The sequence below is a fragment of the Channa argus genome, chromosome 24 (genome assembly GCF_033026475.1).
Source record: "Channa argus isolate prfri chromosome 24, Channa argus male v1.0, whole genome shotgun sequence".
NCBI lineage: Eukaryota > Metazoa > Chordata > Actinopteri > Anabantiformes > Channidae > Channa > Channa argus.
This window is the reverse complement of record NC_090220.1, coordinates 1,584,607-1,596,218: the sequence shown is the minus strand read 5'-3', so window position 1 is coordinate 1,596,218 and position 11,612 is coordinate 1,584,607. Positions and strand designations below refer to the sequence as shown.

Here is an 11,612-nt window from a genome sequence, read left to right as displayed (position 1 = left end):
AAGTAAAATGTCTACAAACGCGTGTAATTTGGTGACGGACAGTTTCCCTGTATTTGTCTTTTTAATGATAATTTTGTGTAGGACACATTTCCCAACAACAGCACAAACACGCGTAATGACAACCTCGTCCAAATTCCATAATAAAAAGAATTAATTAAATGGATCAGCACAATGGGCAAGAGATTAAATAAGTTAGACCAATCCAGTTTTCTGAAATAGCTAATATTCTGTGATCGAACCCTTGACATACTTTTACTTTGAATGGCAGCTCGTGAAAACAGAAGCTGCTACATGCATCTGCGAGTCTGCTTGACTTGACACTTACTTCCGCCATGTATTTCTTCTTCTTCTTGTCCACTTGGATTAAACCAAAAGCACTGTAATCTTTTCTATAACATACTGCAACACATTGCAGCTTGAAGCATCAAACAGGATTCTTTGTCAGACAAAGAGGGAGGTAATTTTAACCTGTGGGACTGAGGTGCCTTCTAAGCAGCATACATTTAGTAAGTTTCATAGCTGACTATATGAACGTTTTACATTTACATTTAGTCATCTAGCAGACTCCTTCATCCAAAGTGACTTACAAATGAGGTACAAGGCAGCAGAAATCTAACTCAAGGAGAAAACATCAAAGCAAAGTCCTGTCAGAAAAGTGTTTACATTTCATGAAATGCAAGTGTTATACCTTGATATCTTCGGTACAAGTAATGAGACTCTAAAATCTCTACTGTAAAGAAGTATACGTACAAGTCTACTAATGATGTAATTCATGACGTCATATGGCTTTGACGCTTGCCTTTGGAGTTTACCTTTTAAGATTGTTAACCAGTTGTCGTCACTACATCTTTTCTTCTGCTAACCTCTACACTTACATATTAAATTAAAAAAAGGATACTTGTTCTGTATTCAATTTCTATCAAGTTGACTTTGTCCTGGCTGGCAATTTAAAAATAATGAACATCTGCTTCTGAGAAAGTAAAATGTGTCCTTCTTATGAATAGTACTAGGCCTACAAAGTAGAGTAAATTTAATGAACTTCATTCTGTGAGCAACATCCTTATCTACATCCAAGCCTACAGAATCCATTTTAAAGCACTAGTGTTTTTGGAACATTATTGTTTTTACTCTGATTGTCAATATTATTATTGTAGCATTAACTAGAACAAAACAAACAAGACTGATAATACTGGTAATGGATATGGCTACACATCTTCAGTAACTATAAAAAGCATTTTTCACCAGCAGTCAGATCTAGTCTCGTTGCCAAAAACCATACCTTTGGTCTCATCAGACCATAGGACCTTTTTCCAGTTGACTTCAGACTCTCACATATTTTGTGGGTAATCGTAGCTCAGATTTATTATGAGCATTTAAATACCAACAGCTGTAGGCATTGTCTCTCCAATCTCAGCTGCTCATGTCCAAATGAAAACCTTTTTGGCATGTATATATTCACATATCACAACATCAGTTTCGTACTTGACTCAATTATTTTCAAATTAAGGTTAAATGTGAATTTAGATTTTTGTGCACCAATATTTAGAAACGAATACAAAATGTGTTTGCACTACTTAAATGTTGCAAACTTTTAAAAATGTGCAAAAAACGGGCACTATTTCTACTTTATAGTGATCGAACATTGCAGAAAATAAACAAGTTGTTCACTTGGGATGAAAAAATATTTTAATATAAACCCTTTTACATATATTAAGTACATTTGCACAGAGTTGTGTATCATTTTAATACACTTCTGCTTTAGTCTGAACATCTCACACTTTTTCACAAATATGGCTTGTTTATGGAGGTCACATGTATCTAAGGCTGAGATGAATAACTTATTCTATTACTTCAAGTAAAGGAATTGGCAGTAAATACTGCCAGAAACTTCAGAAGTGTACAAGTTTATGTAAATTCTAGTCATATTTAACACCTGAAATAATCATTAATGGTCCCCTTCAAAACTGAAGATACAAGAGTGTGGTTTGCATTGAGAGACTGCACTTTGTTCTGTTTTTTATTCAATGAAACAGGTTTGTACAGTAAACAATGCTTCAATCAATGTTTGTAAGACACAACGTACACTTTAAATGGACACTATGCATTTATTAAAATGCAAACAACCAACAAAGTGTTTATATTTTATGAACTTATGTGATACACACATATATTTTCAACTGTGTTTGGTTCTAAGGTTTCACCTGCTTTAGCGCATATTGAAAAGAATGAAATGAAAAGGTGCAGTGTTGACTGAGGAACATAATTTAACTGTAGCTAAATAATGGCATATATCTGTATAATAAAAGACTCTTTTTGAAATTGGGAGCCCATTTCTGATCAATAAATTTAAATGGTTTGGTGTCATATACACAGACTATATATTGTATATTTTACTATAAAGTAGGTTAGAGAAACACAAGGTATCTGATTTCAACCATTTAGCAAACTTTGAGGGCTGGGAAAGTATCAATGTGACAGCAGAGGAGTGGGACTAATGGAAAGATCAATTTTTATAGCATGTATGTTGAAGTAGCCAAACTTATTAAATCCCAAGTTAAACTAAATCTAAAAAGGAAAATAAAGTCTAAATCCATTATTTTATACTGCTGGTTTTAAAGCCACCTGGTTAGTTTATGTAATATACATGCATTTTCTGCCTGCCTGCCTAGAGGACTCATTCAAATAACCTGGTTTCTTGTATTTAGGAGTCTCAATACAATTTACAGTTTACAATTTACAAACAACAAATTTACTGTTTCCTCAACTGTATTTACTGTAAGTTTAAGGGGTCTTCAGTCCTTGTTGCTTTCTTTTACCTTTTCCATGTATCTTTAAGGGGATTAAATGCTTTCCAATCATTGCTGCCAAATGTAGTACAAATTAAAAATATTTTTTTCCCCCTCAGGGAATCACAATTGCGCATTAAGAAAAAATATCTACACTATAGGTAAATATGGCAAAATTCCACCTCAGTGTTTTATATATTTTTTATATATTTTATATCATATAACACAATCTAAATACATCTCACATTGTTTTTTATAGAATAAAAAAATCAGATTGCACCCATTGTCTTTAAGAGTACACATTCAATAATTATCAGGAAGTATAGTAAAACTGTAAAATTGTCTCCCTAAATTAAAGCCAAAACTGGAAAACATTGCAGCTACTACAAGATTAGTTAGTGAGTTTCCCTCTCGATGGGAAAGCAATCATCCAAATAATCAACTCCACTCAGTGCCAACCAACATGTGTCCAAATAAACATCACGACTAAACCAAATAAAAAGGTATATTGTTACATCCTAAAAATAATTTTAATTTCGCAGTAAACCAGTTGTTTTTTTGTTGAGTGACCCTATTAACACATAACTTGTAGATAAGGTTTGTGTGGTCCCGCAAAATGTAAACAGAAAATCTGACAAATGTTAATGATGCATTTAAGTGATTTTCTTGTTAGTATGCCTTGCATTATCCACACTCTCATTAGAGTTTACTTCTAATTTTGCACCACTTTGCTTTGAAGCAAAAATGGCGTTTACCATCCTACAAAGCAAACACTATCTCAGAACACAAGATCACTACTTCTGAGCTTGAATAACACATTAAAATTATTAAATTACCAAGAAATAACAGGCAAATTGTCCATTTCCTATTGAGGTAACCTTAAAGCCCTATCTAGAGCTTGGTCCCGATTCATCAGAGTTGGATGTCGGCTCCAGATGGAAGCATGGTTGTGTACTGAGCATCCAGCTTGGGTACAAAGCCTTTAAAGTCCCTGGAGGCATGAGTGCCAAACTCATCTAGCAACTGTCTGTTCATCAAAGCAAACCTAGGAGACGGCACAGAAATTAATCTCTTGCCAATAACAAAGTCACAACAGCCATTAAAGTGAGGACAATCCATGACATAATGCATTTCCTACCCCTTAACATAACCCCAACCCTCCCAACTGAATTCTTAACCCTAACCTAAACTTAATTCTAACCCTAACAGCAAAAAAACCCTTAGAAGAGGTATAAGAACATGAGGACTGGCCTTACTTTGACAAACTGGCCTCAATTGAACCAGTCAGAAATATCATACCTGCCCTGAGTCAAGCGCAGCAGGAACTTCCAGTATGAAGGTCTGAGGTTATGCACTTCCATCACAGCCTATGTCACAGTAATAATTCACATATTATATGACTAAATAAAGAAATAAAAAGTAAAAATGTATGCTTGTGTACGTGTTACTTACAGCTTGGAAACAGATAGCAGTGGAGATGGCATATAGAACCGTGTCTGCATGAGGAAAGTATGGAAACCGGCCAGCTTCGATGCCTTTGAAGTACATGGTCTAAGGACATACATTTTAACATCTGCTGTTAATGATAAACTGGCCCATATATGCAGATTTACAGTAACCAGATCACTACAGTGCATGGGGTTTTTCAGATTGTAATTAATTAATGTAATTAATTTTCAGATTGTAATTAATAACCTGAACAAAATAAGTTCTTTCATGTGCAAAGGGATTTTTTTTATACCTCCACCAGCTTGGAGAAGAGATACATGGATATTGTCGTGCTTTTGTAGAAGAACATTGAGGTACCAGCAAGGAAACCTTGACAGAGAAGAAAGAAAAAATGCAAACAAAATCAAACATTAAATACCGATAAACATCTGAGCAATGAAGAAAAAAAGGATTTTACTACAGGGATTTAATTGGCCAGTTTGCAAAATTCTGTCTTACCAGCTATCAGTGCATGGAGTTCATCATCAATGTTACGCACCCAGCGAAGCAAGCAACTTGTTCCCTTAAAAATATTTATTTGTTTCTTTAAAATGACAATACAAATTGGCAATATTTATGTGTCATACTAATGAAAAACTACAGTAGGAAAAGAGGGATTCGGAAAACATCATGTTGTGCTGAATATACCTTATAGATACTGACGAAAGAGCCTAAGAATGCTCCTAGCTGGAAGTTCTCTTTGTTGTAGAAGAGGGAGGGGAGTCGGGATGGTTTGGAGAACATCTGCCTGAATGCTGAGGGAACTTTAAGACAACACTGAATAAGGTAGCCAACACTGAACATCCTGACAAATCCCTGGGCAATGAAAGAAAAGAGACAAATGTGTATTATTTGTTGTTAATAGTTAATAAACCATAGTTTGTCTTTTACTACATGAATGAGAACAATCACAGCAACTAAAACTCAACTTACTTTGACACAGTAGGAAATGCAGTTGTCCTGATGATGTTTACAACATCTGTGTCTTGGGCCCTTTTTACATCTGCATTAAAAAAAACAAAACAAAACACTGTCAGTAGTGACCACCATTAAACCCATATGTTTCTGTGTATATTTGGGTTTTCTCTCACATTGACTCTAGCAGTTTCCTGGTGTGAGCTACCAGAATTCTACTCCTGGAGCAAGGTCTTCTGGCAGATGCCTGTGAATCCTTGGTTTCTAGGGCAACTGTCCTTTCAGGGGGAATTGTGCAGATTTGCTCTGCTGTAACAGAATGAGCTGGAATCTCTTCTTTACCGACAATGAACCTGTGACAGAAAATGCCCTCCACCTCTGTAATCTTTACCAAAACACTGTTGTTGTCTTAACAAAGTCATTAGTAGAAATAAAAACACTTACTTTAATGCTGAGAATGCAAAGCCTTTTAGACCGTCTCTACTTCTGCAGTACAAACACAAAATCTAGCTCAAACTCTACATATATATCTGGGTTTTTAATATTTGTTGCATACTTATAACCAATCCACGTCAAATATTTCTCTGTGATAATCTGCCCACTAATGTTGTGCTCACCTGAAGAAGAACATGTAGAGTGATGCAGTTATGCAGAACAAGAGCACCTGATTGGAGGAAGCAAAGACAGAGGAAATCAGGCAGAACCTAAGCATCTGCACAATTAACACCACCATGACACAATAAGTTGAAAAATAAGTTTCTTTGCCATTTTAAGAAACAATCCAATGTCTATATTTACTCTCCGTGACACTGGAGACATAGCGGGTGATTTGTTCAAATCACTTGGATATTTAGCCTGTGATGACACAGGAGCTAAATTTACCATAACTCCTGTGTTGTATACAGTATTGAATACAGTACTTCACTGCCTTCTGTCCTGATGTACTAATCTCCATCAGATTTTACTGAACTTTACATGAACTGCTGGGGCTTTTACAAAACTATACTTCCGCAGAAGTGAAGCTGTAAACTTTACAGTGATTGTTTATTTTATCTAAATCTATTTCTGTAGATTCAGATTTTGTTTGATGTGGCTAGCAGGGCTACCTGATAACAGAGTGCTAAATCACAATAGAGACACAGCTGTCCTACATTATGTTAGAATATTTAATCCCGAAGCCACATCATATAGCCACTTTCACTTATACAAACACAGGCCCGCTTTAATCTTACCTCGCCATGTTTGATGGGTTTGACAAGGCCTCTTGTGACTGCCATACGGAACAAAGTCTCCGTAGCCTGAAAACAAAATTACACAGATAAATACATAATGTTGCAAAAGCTGATCTCTCTCTGTTAAACTAATAAAGTATAAATTAATTGAGTGGCTCTTACAAGATTTGCCATGTATATTGTCAGCAGCCCTCTCCTGGCAGGGAAGACATATAGACTGTCAGTAAACAATACTAATACTTAAAATGCACCTAGAAACTTTTTTGTGCATTGTTTTAGTTCAATACATTAAAAGCCCATTCCCCTCCCCAGCTGTGCAGCGCTGGTCCAAGCCCGGTAGAAATTGGGGAGGGTTGTATCAGGAAGGGCATCCGGCGTAAAAACTGTGCCAAATCAACATGCGGACAATGATCCGCTGTGGCGACCCTGAACTCACGGGATAAGCCGAAAGGACAAAAAAATCAAAAAAGAAAAAAAAACATTAAGACTTTTAGTGGGAAAGAGAAGCAGGCAAAGTAAACAGACAGTAATCTCACCGGCTCTTGCGTTCCAGAAGGATAGCAATATAGGAGGCAGGTAGTGCTGAGCCAAACCCAGCAGACCAGGAGTAGAACCCTCCAAGTAGTCTCCTAAAATTAGAAATACACAACGCTATGCTGATTTTACTCATAGTTTTTGGTTGTTGTTCATAATGCTAAAATAATTTCAATTAAAGATGTCAGTACTATATGGTTACTGACAGTCTAGGAAGTAATTATCATTCTGTGTAGGTCAATGAGTTTCAAGGCATCCTGTGGGGTTTTCACATCCACTGAAGCTGCAGTATATTGTGCAGGTTCCTTTTGTGTTTACGTTGTGGACACACATGCATTTGAACATACATGGGTGTCAGGATACACTTTCCTCTTTCCTGCCAATGGTTCCAGACTATTTCACCTTACAGAATACGCCAACAAAGAGAATGTAGAAAAGGCTTACTAGCTACTAACCATAGATGTAAATAGGCAACATTTTAAATAGTTTAAAAAATCTTTTGCAAATTTGAAGGAAGTAAAGAAATGTAACACCTTTTTTTTATATGGTTAGAGGTCAAGATCAAGGCAACAGGGAGAAAAGCTAGCCAGACATTGGAATTGCAGAAAGGCATGGTGAAGAAAAGGGTAACTAGAAACAAATTGTCCATACCCAAGGCCTTGGAGACTGCCAAGCAAGGACTCACAGCCCGGTCTAACCAGCTGAAGAGGTACACCAGAGAAATTTAAGCGAGGAGAATAAACCAGATAGTCTTCACTGAGCTTTTCATAGTGTACTCTCAGTGGCAGGGGAATAACATAACTGTAGACACACAAGCGCCAACTGGCAACTGAACAATACTGAAAAAGCATATGGGATAAGGAAGCATCACATTGACTATTGGACCTGAGAGCAGACCACAGAAACCTTCCTGAACAAGATCCACTAACCATCACAATAGCAGACATCCAAGAGAGGGTATCAAGTATGAAGAGCTGACTGGTCCAAGCCCCAAAATGATCAATGCCTACTGGCCAAAGAGGCACACTTCACTTTATTGGTAGAGTTGGGTAGAATTGGAGATGAAAATGAGCCAGCTACTAATAGATGTAACCCTTAATGGTTAACTACAGACAGGACAGTCCTGATTCGGAAGTAACCCCAGAAGCCCAATAATCTGCCTCTGCACAACATGGAAGCTCCTGTCAGGCATCACAGCAGCTAAGATGAGCAGGCACAAGGCTCGATACATTGAGCCAGGCATTGGTATTAACATCAGACGAGCAAAGCACCAGTTACTAGTAGATAAAGCAGTCACTCAGGACTGCAAGAGGAGACATACCAACCTGTACCCTCACACATGGATCCTGGAATGCTTCAAACTATACAACATTGGCAGGGCTCTAAGAGCCTTCATTCCAGGAACAACACCGGAGATCTCTGTCCAAAAGGGAGAAGTCCTAGGAACAGCTAAGATACTGTGCAGGAGGGAAGGGAAGAAAAAACACTGAGTGGGAAATGTCTTTGTTTTTATAACCTAATTATACATATGACTCGTTTGTTTAGAAGAAAGCTCCACAGGAAACCTTTAAGCAACTCTAAAAACTTCAGACAAAAACCAGACACAATGAATTTAGAGGTTATATTAATTACCTTATATCAAGCTGTGGTGTGAACCATCACAGTTACAATGACAAACATTTACAGTTTCATGAAAAAGTCTCAGACCTGGTGTCCAATCAATGAACCATTGACTGCAGGTAGATTTTTTTGTTTGCTATTCCTAAGAAACCTCTGCTGATTTAAACCATATCTCACAAAAACGAAAGCACAGAATACTTAGGAACAAAACTTGTTAAGTTGGTTAATCATAATTTGTGGCTGCTTTGCTGCTTCTAACCCTGCACAACTTGCCATCATTGGGAAAAAAGAATTACCTATGTTTATCAATTTATCTCTTCAACGTCAGGGCAGCTGTCCACGAGCTGAAGCTACAGAAAAGCTGGGTGACGTAGCAAGTCAATGAACCTAAACATTCTAATAAGGATTGACCTCAAACGTAGAAGGTCCACCATTTGAAACAGACCAGTAAGAGTTCAGAGATTAATTCAACAGAGCAGCAGTGGAATTACCTTTAGAGGGAAACTCACACGAGACAACCTAAGAATATGGCTGAGCTGCAGCAGCAAACCTCCAAATGGCTCAATATTTGTCTTGATTGCGTGCATATTATTATAATCCACAGCTAGTGGAAGCACTTGTTTGGAGTTATGGGTGTCAAAATAACTTTGGCCAGTTACTATATCCATAGGTTGACTTCCTTTTTCCACCAGCACTCTGTTTTTATGGACTTGTGTTAGAAACCGTCCCTACAAGTATGATGGTTTTAGTGATGTTAACATTTACACATTGTTTTTGTCTCTAGTCTTAATCTAGATGAAGACTCAGATCACATTTTATGACAATTATACGGTAACAAACAGGTAACTCTACAATTTTCACATGCAGTAGTTTTCTCTTGATCAAAATTAACCAATCTAGACTGTGAAATCTATTTATATTACATTCAACTACAAACCTGAGAATGCAGAAGAAGACAATGTAGAGACCTCCATTCGCAGTGAGAAAGGATGTAGACCATAGGATCTCAGGGAGAAGCCTTTTTATATAGTATTCTTTCTTCTTTCTCCTTAGAACTGCTGCTATCTGCAATATAGGGAAATGTGAGGCTTTGTGAAAACCAGTAAGATTTTCACATTTTGTTGCCAAATCATTGCATATAAGCTAAGAAATCTTAGTGAACCTTCCCTTTGGGTCAGTGGTGAACCAAAAACCGCTTAAATAATCTAGATAAGCGATCAATCGTGTTATCTCCAGATTGTGCGAGTTCTCATAACTTATTAGATGATATTTTCAGTCGACTAACGTTATGGTAATTAGCCGGTAGCTAAATCATACATTGGAGTTGTCACATTGTGTTTAAAGGACAACTTAGAGGGTCCTGTGTCTTTTGCCACTTTCGGAGAATCTATTCAGGTGCATGAACATAACCTTAGCCCCCGATTGTAAAACCCGGCTACAGGTCAGCTAATGTTAATCATTACGTTTTTTCTGATAGCCTAGTGCTTAGCTAGCTAACTTTAGCTTCACAGTCTGCAACTCTAAATACTGCAAATGAAACAGCAAAACCTACCAGGTACAGAGGGGCGTAGATTTTGAAAGAGACCTCAAGAGCACTCCTGGTTACAACCACAGCAGACTGCACACACGACGGATCCCAGGTATGACCGATTTCATAGCAGTTGTACGGTATTTTGCTGAGAGCAGCCATATCTGCCTCTACTCTGACAACCGACAGTGGAAACGGACTTGCGCGCTGCCGTGCGCGTTCATTTTGACGGGGCCGCGCTCAGTCCATAGAGTTGTGCGCGTGCACTAACACGTGCCTTGCAAAAACTGACACATGCACAACAATGCAACTCTATTAACATACCGGCATGGAAGCAAGAAGACTGGTGGTAGCAAGGCCCGTACCAAGGCTGTCATACAGTAAAAGCATGATTAAAGCATGTAAACTTATTATGTAGAACAAGTAGATGTGGCAAGATTTCCTCCACGTTGTGCAAACATTTCAGATGTACAATAAACGAATGTTGTTATATCTCCTACACGTGTTTCTGCATTGACTAAAGTAACAACGTAAAAGGGGGAAGGGGACCTCCTGAGGGGCCAAGCGTTTGTGCTACACTACTAAAACTAGCACATGGTGCTTGAAACACTCAAAGGAAATCTTCATTATCCACAATGGCTCCCTTCAGAATGTTAAAATTACGGCTCCCCCAGAATCTCAAAAGATGATTTCGTTCAAATCATGTGTGCACACACTTGTTTTGTGTCGTTCTAATGTAAAATATGAAAAAAAAACAGGTTCTTAGAACCTGTTCTGTTAGTTTTTTGTTAAAAGCATGTGACTACCAGACACACAACTAACACTTGCAATGATGTGCAGGGCTGTGTAGACAAAGCCCATTTCATGTTCTGGAAACGTTTGGAGCACGGGTCGTTATATTATTTATTCGACTTTGACATAGCAGAGTGACTAAAACTGTATTAATGTGGTTATAGTGTTTGTGTGTTGCGTTGTCACATGCAGAATCCAGCTTGATCTCTACAGTTGTACTGCTCAAGGTTGGTCTGCAGGTGTCAGCTTCACCCCTTTGATGCATCACAACGCTGCCAATGTCACAAAATGATCTTAATGTAGTGACAATGGGACGTATCGCCTTTCCTTTGAATGCATCTCGTATCTGTTTTGGTTTGGCTAAAGAATGGTTGTCGTTTATGGTTTTGATGACTTTATGGGAAGTTCCAAAGAAAGGAAACAATGAAACTGTACTAAGCCAAGAATGTTCAAAATCTGATCATTATTTCCGTTACATTCTGGTCTGGTCTTCTAGCTGTAACTAATGACTTTAATCATGGTAAATAATTGTATTAATACAATAAAATAATTAATTATAAGTTATTGATAGGAACAACATTTGGAGCCCTTGCTGTGTGAAATTCCTCTGGCAGCTTTAAATCCTTTAACATAAATCATGCCAAAACCGTGATTACAAAGTATTAGACACAAACAACTATGTATTCATTAATAAACCTATGGCCGTATTATTAACAA

The 11,612-nt window shown here is 37.6% G+C and overlaps 1 protein-coding gene across 1 annotated transcript; it reads right to left on the bottom strand.

The window, feature by feature from the left end:
* Nucleotides 1–1,668: 1,668 nt before the first annotated feature.
* Nucleotides 1,669–10,312, bottom strand: tmem135 (transmembrane protein 135). The gene is made up of 15 exons (XM_067494278.1): nucleotides 10,128–10,312; nucleotides 9,513–9,640; nucleotides 6,958–7,050; nucleotides 6,584–6,617; nucleotides 6,422–6,487; nucleotides 5,807–5,853; nucleotides 5,634–5,675; nucleotides 5,366–5,542; nucleotides 5,208–5,277; nucleotides 4,923–5,090; nucleotides 4,734–4,797; nucleotides 4,528–4,604; nucleotides 4,239–4,337; nucleotides 4,086–4,153; nucleotides 1,669–3,831 (listed from the first exon to the last, which is right to left on the bottom strand). Exons 1-15 carry the CDS (start codon nucleotides 10,263–10,265, stop codon nucleotides 3,699–3,701), a joined length of 1,404 nt encoding a protein of 467 aa, XP_067350379.1. The 5' UTR covers nucleotides 10,266–10,312; the 3' UTR covers nucleotides 1,669–3,698.
* Between the last annotated feature and the right edge of the window lie 1,300 nt (nucleotides 10,313–11,612).

Excerpts from the sequence above, each read along its gene's own strand:
- tmem135 (XM_067494278.1), bottom strand. The coding sequence starts at position 10,265 with ATGGCTGCTCTCAGCAAAATACCGTACAACTGCTATGAAATCGGTCAT. Across the intron at positions 4,338-4,527 it reads TCTTCTCCAAGCTGGTGGAG|ACCATGTACTTCAAAGGCAT; the intron begins GTATAAAAAAAA and ends GTATGTCCTTAG. Across the intron at positions 3,832-4,085 it reads CTGCGCTTGACTCAGGGCAG|GTTTGCTTTGATGAACAGAC; the intron begins GTATGATATTTC and ends GCCGTCTCCTAG.